At 42.6% G+C, this 13,275-nt stretch overlaps 1 protein-coding gene across 1 annotated transcript; it reads right to left on the bottom strand.

Annotated features, from left to right (window-relative positions):
* Positions 1–778: 778 nt before the first annotated feature.
* Positions 779–12,671, bottom strand: LOC117740183 (bone morphogenetic protein 1-like). The gene is given in 24 exon segments (XM_034546406.1): positions 779–1,111; positions 1,200–1,450; positions 1,649–1,862; positions 1,962–2,089; positions 2,212–2,337; positions 3,053–3,233; positions 3,367–3,530; positions 4,644–4,769; positions 4,848–5,043; positions 5,269–5,414; positions 5,581–5,697; positions 5,813–5,915; positions 6,231–6,346; positions 6,548–6,672; positions 7,705–7,810; positions 8,144–8,322; positions 8,815–8,845; positions 8,848–8,899; positions 8,901–8,935; positions 9,070–9,098; positions 9,100–9,191; positions 9,193–9,218; positions 9,313–9,423; positions 12,539–12,671. Coding segments are annotated over 24 exon segments (2,922 nt in total). The 3' UTR covers positions 779–976.
* Positions 12,672–13,275: the final 604 nt, after the last annotated feature.

Raw genomic sequence — 13,275 nt, 5'->3', positions numbered from 1 at the left:
TACTTGTCCTGCTTGATGTCTTGACTGTTCCAGCTGTTTTTACCCTGGCTGATCCAAGGGCTGAAGTTAACATTTTAATAAAAACATTTCTGGAAACTTTTATTTCTCTAACGCTCTTATTCCAACTCAAAAATAAATAGAACATGCCTGTCATTAGATTACATGCTATAGATGTTGAAGCACTATTTATCATTGTTTAATAGTAACTGTCCCCATCCAGAGGTCACATGGTCACACCTAAGGCAGGAAGAACCGGGAAATACCTTCTGCATGGAAAGAAAACGCCCGCCTCAGGTGAGAACAAAACCCTGTAAGATCCACCTGTAACACCCACCGGGGATGTAATAGTGTACAGACACCCTCCAGAGTACACAGGTGTTAAGTTGCTGTTCAAGGCAAGTATAGAAAACATTACTGATGAGCATGTAGAAGGGAAATGTACTGTACTGCTGTGTGTTTTAAGAGAATATAAAGTACTCAAAAATACTCAAAACATACTGTGAGGGAATGCTAATGTAATAAAAAATGTAAATGAAAAAATATGAAATAACAGCCCTGGTCTGATTTGAGCAAAAAAACTAAATAGTTTGGATTATTGCTTTTGTCCTCTATTATTATTATTAAATTAATTAGAAGTTAACTTTTGCCCCAGACAGTAAAAAGGGCCGACATGATTAAAAAACAACAAGAAAACTATTTCATGTAAACATTTTATATCTCAACACTGTGCTATGACGTAATCAGCTCATTACAGACAGTGTCACTGAATTTACTCAAATTAATCCCTGCAAACTAGTCCTCGTCTCTCATCCTAGCTATAAAACAAAGAAGAGTAAAGATGCAATTATTCTGCATGGCTTCACTCCGTCTGACAGATGTGAATGTAAAGTTGTTGTTTGTGGCAATCCATGCATTCACTCCTCGCCTGGAGATGGGTGTGTCCGACCAAATGTCTCCATTTAGGTTTGGGGTAGAGTCACTTGCTTGCGTGTAGCGTGTCCTGGAACTTTGTGCTTGTGTAGCGTGCATGAAAGCCTTTTTTATTGATGCTGTCATCTGAATGAAACTTTAAAACGATGGCGTCTCCGGCTGAGTAGACTTCCTCTGGGGCCTTTGGGGGGAAAAGGACAAAAAGAGAAGGTTTTTGAAGAACAATTTAAATATTGTTTACTCCACAAGACTGATATTTTTAGCCTTACCCCAGATCCACAATATCGTCCCAGCCTCGGAGACTTGATGTCAGCGCCGTCATACAGCTCCACGTAGTCATACCCACAGTCGGCCTCCTCCTCGATCTCAAACACTTGGAAGATGAGCTCCACTCCATAGCCCTTCTCAGCAGAGACCACCCACAGACAGTCGGAGCCGCCCTGGTAGTTGTTATCTCCAAACTGGGCGTGAGAGTAGAGATCTTTTGTCTTGACCTCGGCTTTCAGACTTCCTCCACATTCTGGGAATTCACAACCACAAAATTAGAGAGTCAAAATAAGGATCTCGTGAAAGTGAAAGACCGCAGTTTTCTAAACGCGGCAAAAAACAACCCCAAAGTTTAAATGACACATTTTTTATATTCTATTTTGTCTCTAACGTGCCATTTGACTCGTTTTCCAGGCTTTTTGGGGTAGAAAGTTATGGTTGCTTTGCTTACCTGCTCTGTATGAAGCCTCAAAGCCTCTCTTCTGCACTGAGTTGTCAGAGAAGAAACGCAGGAACATTTTGTTGCCAGTGGAGACGACTGGAGAAGGCTTCTTGGTGCCACAGAAGAGCCCGAGGCTCGGGGCACGCGAGTCTCGCCCGTCGAAGATCTCCAGGTGGTCGTACGTGCACTCCAGATGAGCCTCCATGTCGATCTCGTTGAAAACCTGCGAGACATTTTGAAACGCTTTGAATTACCTCCAAAAGTTGTCTTTCAAGTCTTGAATTTGGGTCAGTAAAAAAACAAAAAACACCCATTGACATACGAGTTTGATACGGTGGCCCGGGGTTGTGGACAGAGACCAGGTGCAGGCCTTCTTGCTGGGATACTTATCAGGCCAGTTGGGGCTGCTCATTGTGCCCGACACAGTGTTGACAGCATGATCACAGCCCGCTGAAAACCACAACTAAATCACTTATTACAACTAAACAATGGAAGCTGGTCACATCATTTCCTCCTGGTGATCACACACTCAACTGAATCAAATGACTTTCTGTTATCAAACATAGGAGTACCTTCCTTGCAGTCGTGCTTATTATCGTGCAGCATGAAGCCGCTGCGACACTGACAGCTGTAGCTCCCGAAGGTGTTCACACATTCGTGCTGGCAGCCTCCGTTTTCTTTGGAGCACTCGTCTATATCTGTGGAGATGGGAAGATCATTTTTGCGCAACGTTCGAATCTGTCACAACAGGCTGCAGAACATATACAATTAACAATTTAGACCGTTATCTGCTGCTGAGTGCAGACACAAAGGCTTTCTGTGTTACCCGAGGGGAAGAATCTGCAGAATGAAACAGTTAAGTCCCACAACCCTCGGTCATCTCTCAGCAAAACATCTCTTGGGTTAGAGACTTATGTAAGTATTTTTGAAAAGCTCAGCATGTAGTCCACAGAACAAAGTGGAGGGTTGTTAAAATTCAGAAATCGCTGTTCCGTATATTTAATAATACGTAATTGAGATGTTCCAATGGGGAGTTGTTGTTGGGCTTTCAATATTTCTGTCATAACAAAAAAAGATCATTCATTGTGTTAAATATCTTTTTGTGCACTGAAAATATTCTTTACAATTTTAGAAAAAACACAAACATTAGACCTGCCACGTTAAATAAAAATAAATGTGAATGTGTTTCTGAATGTGAAATTAAGAGATTTATTTGATTTAAACACCAAGCATGATACCACTAATATTAAATAAATAAATAGATGTGAGCTTCAGATAGACTACACGCCTCCCTTCTTGTGTGAGAAAACTGAAGACAAGGTTATTGGAGTGGGGTAAGGATTTGTGAATGAAGGTCCTGGACATTGCATACTAGTTTACTAATGTCCTTTCTCAACCCTCCTCATGACTTACCAGAGAAGAAGTGAGCCTTGAAGCCCTTCTTGGAGACGGTGTTGTCCGACTTGAACTCAATCCTTATGTTGTTTTGTTGGGAGGTGATGACCTCTGGCTTCTCCGCTCCACAGAACTTCCCATGAAGCTCTGAGTCTGAACTCAACCCACTGCGCACCTCCACATAATCATATTTACACACCTGATGGTAAACACGGGATAGTTTTACTTACTACAGAGGAACAAGACGTGGCCTGTGAAATGATGGTGATTTAACAGGTTATCTGATCAAATGTCTGCACAAATATAGAAAAATGTCACTTTAATCAACTTACATCATTCCCTTCGGTCTCGAACACATCGAACACCAGAGTGATGCGATACTGAATGGGTGCCACCAGCTGCCACACGCAGTTCTTGTTGGGAGGGTATTCTTTGGGCCACCCGGGGGTGGTGAGGGAGCCATTCAGCTTGGTGATGAACCCGCCACAGGCAGCTGCTGGTGGGAGAAAACACAGATTCTAGTGGTTGAAGAGTGAGAGAAAAACATTTGGATGACATAAATTACATCAACCATTTGCTTGACTTTGTAAGAATTCACAAATTCAAGCAAATGGGTGATGTCATTTAATTTAATCATTTAAAAAAAAAAAGAATACCAATTAAGTTATACAGTGTATTACAATGAAATGTTAAGAAATAAAGTTATGCCCAAGTATAACTGATATATAGGAGATAGTGGTAATGGAATAAACCAGTGGTGATCAAAGGTTGCAGAAGGACATATTGTGTATTTCTTTAAAATCAAGGAATGTACACAATTGTAATGAGGAGAAATGTAATTCCTGTTTGTTCGGTTTAGATTAATCAAATCAGTGCTGTTACAGACTGATGGGGCTCATAAGGAAGACGCAGTGAGGAAGTACTGCCCTCTTGTGGTAGAAGAGAGAATACCAGGGATTTGTGTCTCAACTGAGCAAAAGGAGATGAGACCTCCTTCTCATAATGCCACAGTGTTTGTTTGAGCACAAGTTTTACAATCGGATTAACGGAAAACATGACATGTCATATATGATTTTCAGTTGGAATGTATCTCCCTTTGACTTTATTGTCTAAGTTAATACTTCCCAGCTGCAAATCTCAGGCCTGTCTGAGGTTTACTTATTTTTGCAGGAACTCAATTCAACAAATTCAGAGCCTGCTGATTGGGTCTCGTTCAGCTGTTGAATGGGCCTGAGAATGAATAACCTTAAGTGGAAACAAATGGCAACTGTAATTAGTTTGCTTTGCTTAACACAAAGCCTGGAAACAGGGGGGGGGGGAAAAAACAGGTGCTGATCGTTAAAATTAATTACATGTGTACAGAGCCATGCTGTTGTTGCCTTGTTTCCCGTCTTTAAGCTAAGCTAAGCTAACTGGTTACAGGCTGTAACAGAAAGATACCAGGAGGTATTGATCTTCTCTATTTACTCTCCTCCAGAAAGTGAATAATTGCACTAGCATGATAAAAAAGGGTGCATTGTATATGTCACAGTGACAGGAGGCTGCTCCACTGTGAAGACTCGAGGTGACCTAGCTCTCAGGATTTAGTGAAGTCGTGCTCTATACTCACTCTCACAGCTGCGTCTGTTGGCAGCCAGCTCGTATCCCGGATCACATGCACATCTGTAGCTGCCCAGTGTGTTCAGACAGCGCTGCTCGCAGTGGCCGTTGTTCGGTCCGGAGCACTCATCCATCTCTGGCAAATGAAAAATCATTAGAAACCAGAAGTTCTTGTCATCGCTGATCAGTTTTAGCCCAAAGTTACTTTTCTGACCTTTAAAAAAGCTGGCTGCAAACCCAGCTTTGCTGACCGAGCTGTCAGACACAAACTTCAGCCGGAGCTGGTTGGAGCTGCTTTTGATGTCTTCAGGTTTGTTGTAGCCGCAGAAACGTCCGAGCAGCGGGCTGCTCTCCGAGCCGCCGTCCCTCACCTCCACGTAGTCGTAGGCGCAGCTGTCATGCCGCTCAATCTGCAGAGGAAGCGAAGACAATGAAGTGTGCAAAGCAGGTGAATGTGGTGTCTTCCCGACCTTCCAAGTGCTGGGCAATTGTAACACAAGTAAGAAAAAACAAAAATAACGTTCCAACCTGAGGGAATATGAGGTTTGGGAACCATTCTCCCAGTTTGGTCATTTCTCCTGGAAATATTTCTCTGTTCTGAACATGTTAACAATCGTAATAAAAGCAGTTTTTACCTCAAACGACTGGAAAGAGAGGCCAACATCGAAACCTTCTGCTACTGTGATTTTCCACACGCACACTTTGTTGGACTGGTAGTCGTCGGGGTAATTGGGGGACTGGATCTGACCGCTGTCCCGCTTCACCTCCCCCCCACAGATGGCTGCACAGGAGGTGAGAAGTCATTTGTTTCATCCAGAGCTATCTTTATTTTTTACATTCAGTTGTCTACATTATACATTTATACAAATAAATTGTAGAACCTGGGACAAACCAGAGAATGTAGCATATGAAAAGTGCATATTCAAATCACATTATCAAAGTTGTACCTTCGTAGACAGCTGAAAAGCCTTTGCCCAGCCAGCTGCTGCTGCTTCTAAATTCAATCCACAGTCGGCTGTCGGTTGAGATGATTGGATCTGGAAGTGTGTCTCCACAAAAACGGCCTGCCATAGTACATGAAAAGACCAGACTTCATGACACAGGAATGACACGGCATCACGTTTATGGAGCATGCTTCGCAGAGGGAGAGGAGGTCTGTTGTAGATCACAATTAAAGACCTTTCAGAGGAGCTTTCCTCCAGAACCCGTCTCGGACCTCCACGTGGTCGTACCAACACAAGTGGCTCCTGAAGAGGTCCATGGATGTAAAATTCAGAACAATCTGAGAGACAGAAGGAGGCCAGGACGTTACAAGAAAAAAGGGATATGATGATTTAACACAGGGTTTTCCTGATTGTTTTACTTCTTGATTTGAACAATGTGAGCTAGTCTCGTACTAAAAACTGAATAATTTAATTGATTCAGTGTCATTCATCATATTAAACAACAACTTAAATTGTCACATTGACTTAGAGAATTATCACAACAAATGGCCTAATGTGCTATATAAATATCTGTGCATCATACCACTGGCGGTAAGGAATTGTAGTTAAAGTCCTTATTAAAGGATTGTTTCCGCTTATTTACCATCACTCACCTTCTCTCCAGGAGTGACAGAAATCCTCCAGACACAGTGAGCGTAAGCTGAGTAGCCGTTCGGATAACCGGGAGAAGAGAAGTTTCCAGCACTTTCCTGCAGGCTGTCCCCACACCCTTTAACAACCACACGCCATGACACACACATGGTTATATCACACTAGACCAGAGGAATAACATGAACGGTTTGCATGAGCATTAGTGTACATTCAGTCATGATGTGTCATATCTAATTTGGCTTTGATAGGTGCTAAAAGTCTACAATCAAGGTGTTGTCATGTGGATCTATATGTTTTCTACACATTTAATGTAGCTTACTTGCACACTTGTAGAGTTTGCGGGCTTGTGCAATGTCGCCTTTGCTAAGCCTGGTCCTCTGTCCAATAGGTGGCCGGACTCCATTGACATCATAACGGGGCAAGATCGTGTCCAAGAAGATGCCTCTGTTTCAGACAGATCACAAATATTATATTATTAGTTCATTTTCAGAGAAGATTCAAAAAAATATATCAAAACATCATTTACGTCACACAAAGCTCGAGGAGAAACATCGTCGAACGACAATGATGTGCAGGAAATCTGTGTTTTAAAAAAAGTTAATCCAGAGACTTTTTTTTTTCCGGTCTGACTCTCCTGTTCAACACCTTGATGCTTTATTGATCGTGATAATCTCTCATGGGTTTGGTGCTCACTCTTGCATAGTTCCCATGGTGATGCACCCATGAATGACAGGCATGTGCAAACAGAGCACTCTGAATGGGGCCTTTCGGTGGTGCCAAGCTCAGTGGAGCCCGCTCCTGAATGCCAGAGAAAAAGGCCACTCTAGCCCAAATTGTTCAACAAAGCCTGAACTGCCAGGCCTTTATTTAGCTTGGCTCGCCTCCATGACCCAGACCGGCAAAGCAGCGATTGAGGTAAAAAAAAAACAACCAAAGCACAGAGAAAAGCAACAACATGCACGAGACAGAAAATGAAAAGGAGACTAGCGTGAAACCATTTCTGTGACAAAAAAGGATCAAATCCCCCGAGGTTTCCTATGGAGTTTGTTTAGCAGAGCTGAATGAAGGGACCAACACCAGGTCGTTGTAGATCAGCTGTTAATGCAGCATGATATTAGGGGCAGTTAGGGAGGCCAAATGACCATAAGCCATGGGAAACATGTAATCAATTGCAACTCTAAACTTGAGTAATGTAAAGTGTTTTGATCACTGATTGTAAGATGTAAGGTGGTGGGGATGATGGCCTGCTTAGATAAGTATACTCTGTATGCTGACAGTTCAAAATGCACAGGCAGGGTGGACAGAGTGAATCACCGAATGCTCAGCCGTTGCCCCCAGTGAGGCTGTTTAATGGCCCGTTAATGTGAACCAGGGAAAAGCTGAAAACAGAGAACACCTGCAAAATATGAAATCCTTGCAGTCGCTTTAACAGAAAGGTTAGGAAATAAAAGTGTAAGAAAGCATCAGAATGACAACCTGGAAAATGTATTCCTCGCGTAATGCATGATGCTGCCAAAGTCGTACACCTCCCCGAGTGAGTCCACCTCGCCTGGCTCCATCTTCAGGAAGTTATACTCCTGTCCTATTCACACACACACAGAATCAGCTGACTAAACGCAAGGAGAAACATCTGGAGTGTTTGTGAGTGAGTGAGTGAGCACGCGCACACACACACACACACACACACACACACACACACACACACACACACACACACACACACACACACACACACACACACACACACACACACACACACACACACACACACACACACACACACACACACACACACACACACACACACACACACACACACACACACACACACACACACACACACACACACACACACACACACACACACACACACACACACACACACACACACTTCATGTCATCGCAGTAGCAGTACCTGGTTGGATGTTGTCTCTGATGATGCTTACATGCTCGTCCCGGTCCGGGCGTGTGTGTTCGTGCCAGAAGCCGATCACGTGGCCGAGTTCATGCACCACAATGCCAAACTTATCACAGTTCTTTCCTATGGAGATGGCCTGAGGGCCGCTGCCTCTCCTCCCAACGTAGGAGCAACACCTGCAGGGGGCGAAACTGTTCAGCTCCAAGCAACTTCAGAACAAGCAATGATTCTTTGCTGCTCGTGAATATTTAAGGGCAAGTTTAAACTCTAGTCGTTTACACTATTAATTATAAGTCTGAGGCAGCCACTGTCTTCCATTTAAATACTTCGATAGTCGATGAACCCACTCTTCAAACTTGCTTGAGTTTGGTTTGTTCACTTTGAACATCAAGTATGCACGAACATTAGAAAACAGTTGCTTTTTTGCACGACCGGCACACACTGAGCAACACAATGAGCCGAAAATGAGCCGAAATGAGATAAAATGCTCTGTGACTTTCACATCGTGTGAAAATGAATGGAAATGAAAAGACGCTTTGCACAATACAAAGAAAAACAATCTAGATTTCTAAAACACAACAGTTTGGTTTTCTGTGATCTGAGTGAAGACACTGGCCTAAAACTGAATAAATTATTTAAAAAAAAACGTTAATGAGCTCCAAACTCACCCACAAGGTCGGTAGGTTAACACAATGTAGCTTCTTCAGTCGTCCTCTCTGTGAATGTTACGCAAGTGTGTTTCTTCTCCCAGTGGACGCATCGCCTGACGGAAAATGGCTCTCTGACTGCCTGAAAGGAACAAGAGTTTGACAGTTTCAGCGTGTCAACACCACACAAGGCAACGGACACATGGTTGCTGCATATAGCAGGCAACTCCCCTGTGAGGATGCATGAATGATGTAGTGTTTTCAGTGAGAACTCACCAGTGAAATTCCCGCTGATCACATACGGATGATGCCATCCGCCACACCCGCTCAGGTCTGGAGGTGGCGGCTCTCCTCCTGCGACGGAGACTCTGTCTGCCTGCAGCTCTCTTGGCCCTGACGACTCTCATTGGAAGAGGAACTGTTTACTGTAAAAAAGGTAAAAAAGTCCCTTTGTGTGAACTCACTCAACAGTCAGTCATAATTATTCATAGATTAGTAAATGTATTCCAGCTTTGATACCTGAGTCTGTGTGGTTGATGTGGACGTGGCGCTGTGCACCATCACTGCCGTGTGCTTCTTTGAACATGCGGAGGTCATCTTCATCAAGGGCGATGTCTCCCATAAAGGCAGCTGGGGCAAACAGATGAACACACAGATACGCAACACATGCATAAAGATGGAATTATGTTAAAGATGTACAATGAATATGCTTTAATAGGAAGCTGCAGCCAGCAGGCGGTTAGTTTAGTTTGAAGACTGGAAACAGTTAGCATGGTTCTCCGCCTGCAGCATCTCTAAAGCTCTCAAGTTAACACGTTATCTAACTTAATTCATACAAAAAAGCATGCTGCGGTTTTATCGGCAGTTATGTGCAGAGCAAAAATATATTAGTGAGCTTTGAGTGTTTTTTGTTGTCTTTTTTTTACCTTTGGGCAGAGCCAGGCTGGCTGCGTACCCGTTTCCAGTCTTTATGTTAAGCTAAGCTAACCATTTGCTGTCTGTAGCTACATATTTAATGAACATACAAGATGGACATTAATCTTCTCGGCAAAAGCTGTTAAATTTCCCAATATGTCAAACTCAAGGAAAGTGAGTCTTCAAGGAAAGTCCTACTGTTTCATTCTGTAAACCTGCAGCCACACGTTAGACACATTAGCTATAACACTATAACTATTGTGCCGTTGGAGTTAAATCATTTTTAAACTTGATTTCTGAAGTTCAGTTTTTTTCTCTCCTGCCAACAGGAGCCCAAACTAACTGTGTGGTTTACTGTGTGTGTGTACGTGCATATCTCTGTGCTGGAAAGAGCTCTGAACGGGACTCCATGTGTCTGTTTGATCAGCAAACACAACTCCTGAGCACACAAACTGAAACATGCTGGAGGGCCGTCCAGCTACTGTGTCATTTTAGAGAAGGAAGACGTGGACTGAATACTTTACAGGATTGTGATCACACGGTGCGGGACATTTCTACTCCAATGGCAAAAAAAGCATGAAGCACATAAAGAACAATTGTTGGAGCTTCATAAAAATGGCATTCAGATGATGTCTGCATATAGTTGTGTGTTTCCCGAATGTACACAACTGTTTTGTAGTAAAGTGAATTGGTCATGCATTTGGGATCTGTTTTCATATTTGAGCACAGCAGCCCATAAACTCAGGAGCGTCGTCCTCCACATCGGAGCAAAGACCTTCAAATGATGAGGTGAAGAACGACATTGTTTTTCTACCTCTCAAATTACTATGTGAGTAAACACTGAGCGCTCCATGTTTGTTTTGTGTGTGTTTAGCAGCATGGAGTTCCCAAACGTTAATCTGATCTCTTGAAAGTTGATTTTGTTCACGTTTAACGACATGATAATGTCAGCCTCGGGCTTCATCTTTTCTACAGAAGCATGAAGAGCCACGTATGGATATCCATGTGGGAAAGATATTAAATACGTTCACTCAAGTATTGTTCAGTTAGTTTATGTGATATCTAAAGTTACTCTTGCTTTTCAGATCAAGATTTGACACACAAAACACGTCTACTTCTAAAATCTGACTTGTTAGAATAAACCACACGGCAGTAAACAATTAACTTAAACATATCTTCATATTTGTACAATACTGCTGAATTATATACAACTCTGAAAGGAGTCTGCATAAAGAGTACTTTCACTTTCAATAGTTTAAGTAGATTTTACTGATACTACTTCTGTACTCTTGCATGAATTACATTTTGAATGCATTTTCTAACTAGTAAGATAAAAGCTGTGAAATGCTGAAGAGTTGCAACTTAATAGCTTGAGTAGCTTCTCAATATGTGCGAAAAAAAGATGGTTCTTTCAGATAATTCTACTTTAGTAGCTGCATTTGGGAGACAAAGAAAAACAAAACTAAGAAATAAAACACAATGATTCTCGGACATGTTGGGAAAACCTTCAACTTCAACCACAAGAATCTCAGTAGGTAATTATATTTTCTGGCTCCAGGAATTGATAAAGACAGCACTGAGTAGTAAATCTAAATCCAGGCTTTGAAATGTCTGTTGTGAACCATATTCTGTAGATTACATCACGCCCGGTTTCTGTTCCCACTATGGGTTAAACATTTAGTTTCCTCCTGTATAAATCAGGATCTCACATTGTCCTAGTCGAGCACAACAGCTCACCAGAGTCGCTCCCATTAAATACCTCATTTAGCCGTGTGATGTAACAACCTTTGAAAGTCCAAATGAAAAGACGTAGCAGGCCTTGTGTCGGCCTTTGAAGTGAATTCACTCATGCAAAGAGTGACTGTAAATGACTGTCACCCCTGCAGTGTGCACCCCATGCCCCGAAGCCAGAAGGATTTCACCGGCGTCCAGCCGAGGACTGCGCTGGCACGGCCTCAATGACCTCTAGTCTCCAGGCAACTGCCTCTGAGAAGAAGAGTGGTGTGTTTTGGAAGTTTCAGAAGTCACAAGCGAAAAGGGACTCCAAGCAGCTGGAGCCCCCCCCCCCAATAACCAAAGTAATTGTTTGGCATGTTCGGTGATGGAGAAACACAACTTGCTCGTCAAAGTTGTTACCACACAACATCAATATTCTTTGGTTCATAAAATATGATGCTTTGCTGGAGATGAAATTATCACAAGAATGCGCCTGCATTTGTTACGATAATCTAATTATATAATATAGCATTATAAAAGGGGCCATCCTGTCAACAAATAACAACTGTTCTTCATGACACCTGAGTACATTTAGCTGATAATACTTTTTTACTTCTGCTTAAGTAAAATGACATGACTTTACTAGTTATGGAGTATTTCCGAGTGTGTTTTTACTTCTTCCACCACTACCTTGAACTTGAACATTACTTGAGAGCTGTTGAATTAAGGTGATTTGTCTCAACCACACTCTTGTTTTCCTTTAAGCAAAGAATAATCAGATCAAGTTAATAGTAGTAAAATGTACAGTAACACATAAACTTGATCGTGAAAGTATTTATTTATTTTGCCGCAATATCTCGGTGCACATCATTATGTTACTGAACGAACAATAAGATGAAAATGTGGAGGTTAATTTGTTGTTTGGTTGCATTTATCTAGCAAGTACATACTTTGTGTTATCTTACAGATAATTTAAAATGATCAACTGTCTTCATATTTAACTTAATGAATGTGTTAGTTCAGTGACAAGGGTCTGGGGTGTGTGGGGGGGTGGGGGGGGAGAAAATGCAAAAAAGATCAATAAATGCATGGAGTAGGTCAAAATTCACTATACCAGCTTTACAGGGATCTTTGTAGTCGATTGCATCACCGAGGTCGGTCAGATGAGTGTCCACCGACTCCCAATCAGCCGCTAGAGAAACGCGCAGGCAGCACAGCAGGAACAGACACGCTGGAGCGACTTCCATCAGGCTGCTCGTGAGTAACTATCCACGAGAGCCAAAGTTGCTGACAGGAAGGAGAGAAAATACCGCCAAAAAAAATAAAGTTCCTCGAATGCGGCGCTGTGATTTCAGGAACTGCGCGTCTCCATTGTGCGGCAGTGATTCGCTGCCAGACAGGACGGAGAGCAGCGCGCACGCAGTTCAGCGCAAAGCACACATCCATGCATCTGAAGCTGGAGGGGGGCTTCACCTGCAGGCAGATGGGTTATGCCCGCTTACATAATGTGTGAGCTGCGCTTCATTTCACGTGTATTTATTCACGTTTTAATTGGTGTGTCGTTTAGTTCCGGTGGACCCGAGAAAATCATTTGAGCGAAATTAACAGTTAGGATTAAAAAAGGAAAAAAACAAACTTAAATGTCTAGGCTCCTGGCATATACGTCACGTGCATGCTGGGACAGTTTATTTAAAAAACAGCATTCCTTTGGCAATTGCTATAATTTAAAAGATGAGCTACACCCTGACTCTTATTAAATACCATGCAGGCTGTTTCTTGAGGGCTGCTTCAAAGACATTCTCAATTGGTGTTGTTCTTGACCGGATGCACCACCTGCAGGTTACAGGGTCC

This window comes from Cyclopterus lumpus, chromosome 12 (assembly GCF_009769545.1).
Source record: "Cyclopterus lumpus isolate fCycLum1 chromosome 12, fCycLum1.pri, whole genome shotgun sequence".
In the NCBI taxonomy this organism is placed as follows: domain Eukaryota; kingdom Metazoa; phylum Chordata; class Actinopteri; order Perciformes; family Cyclopteridae; genus Cyclopterus; species Cyclopterus lumpus.
Note: the sequence above shows the minus strand (reverse complement) of the source record. Positions and strands in the feature narration are given on the sequence as shown.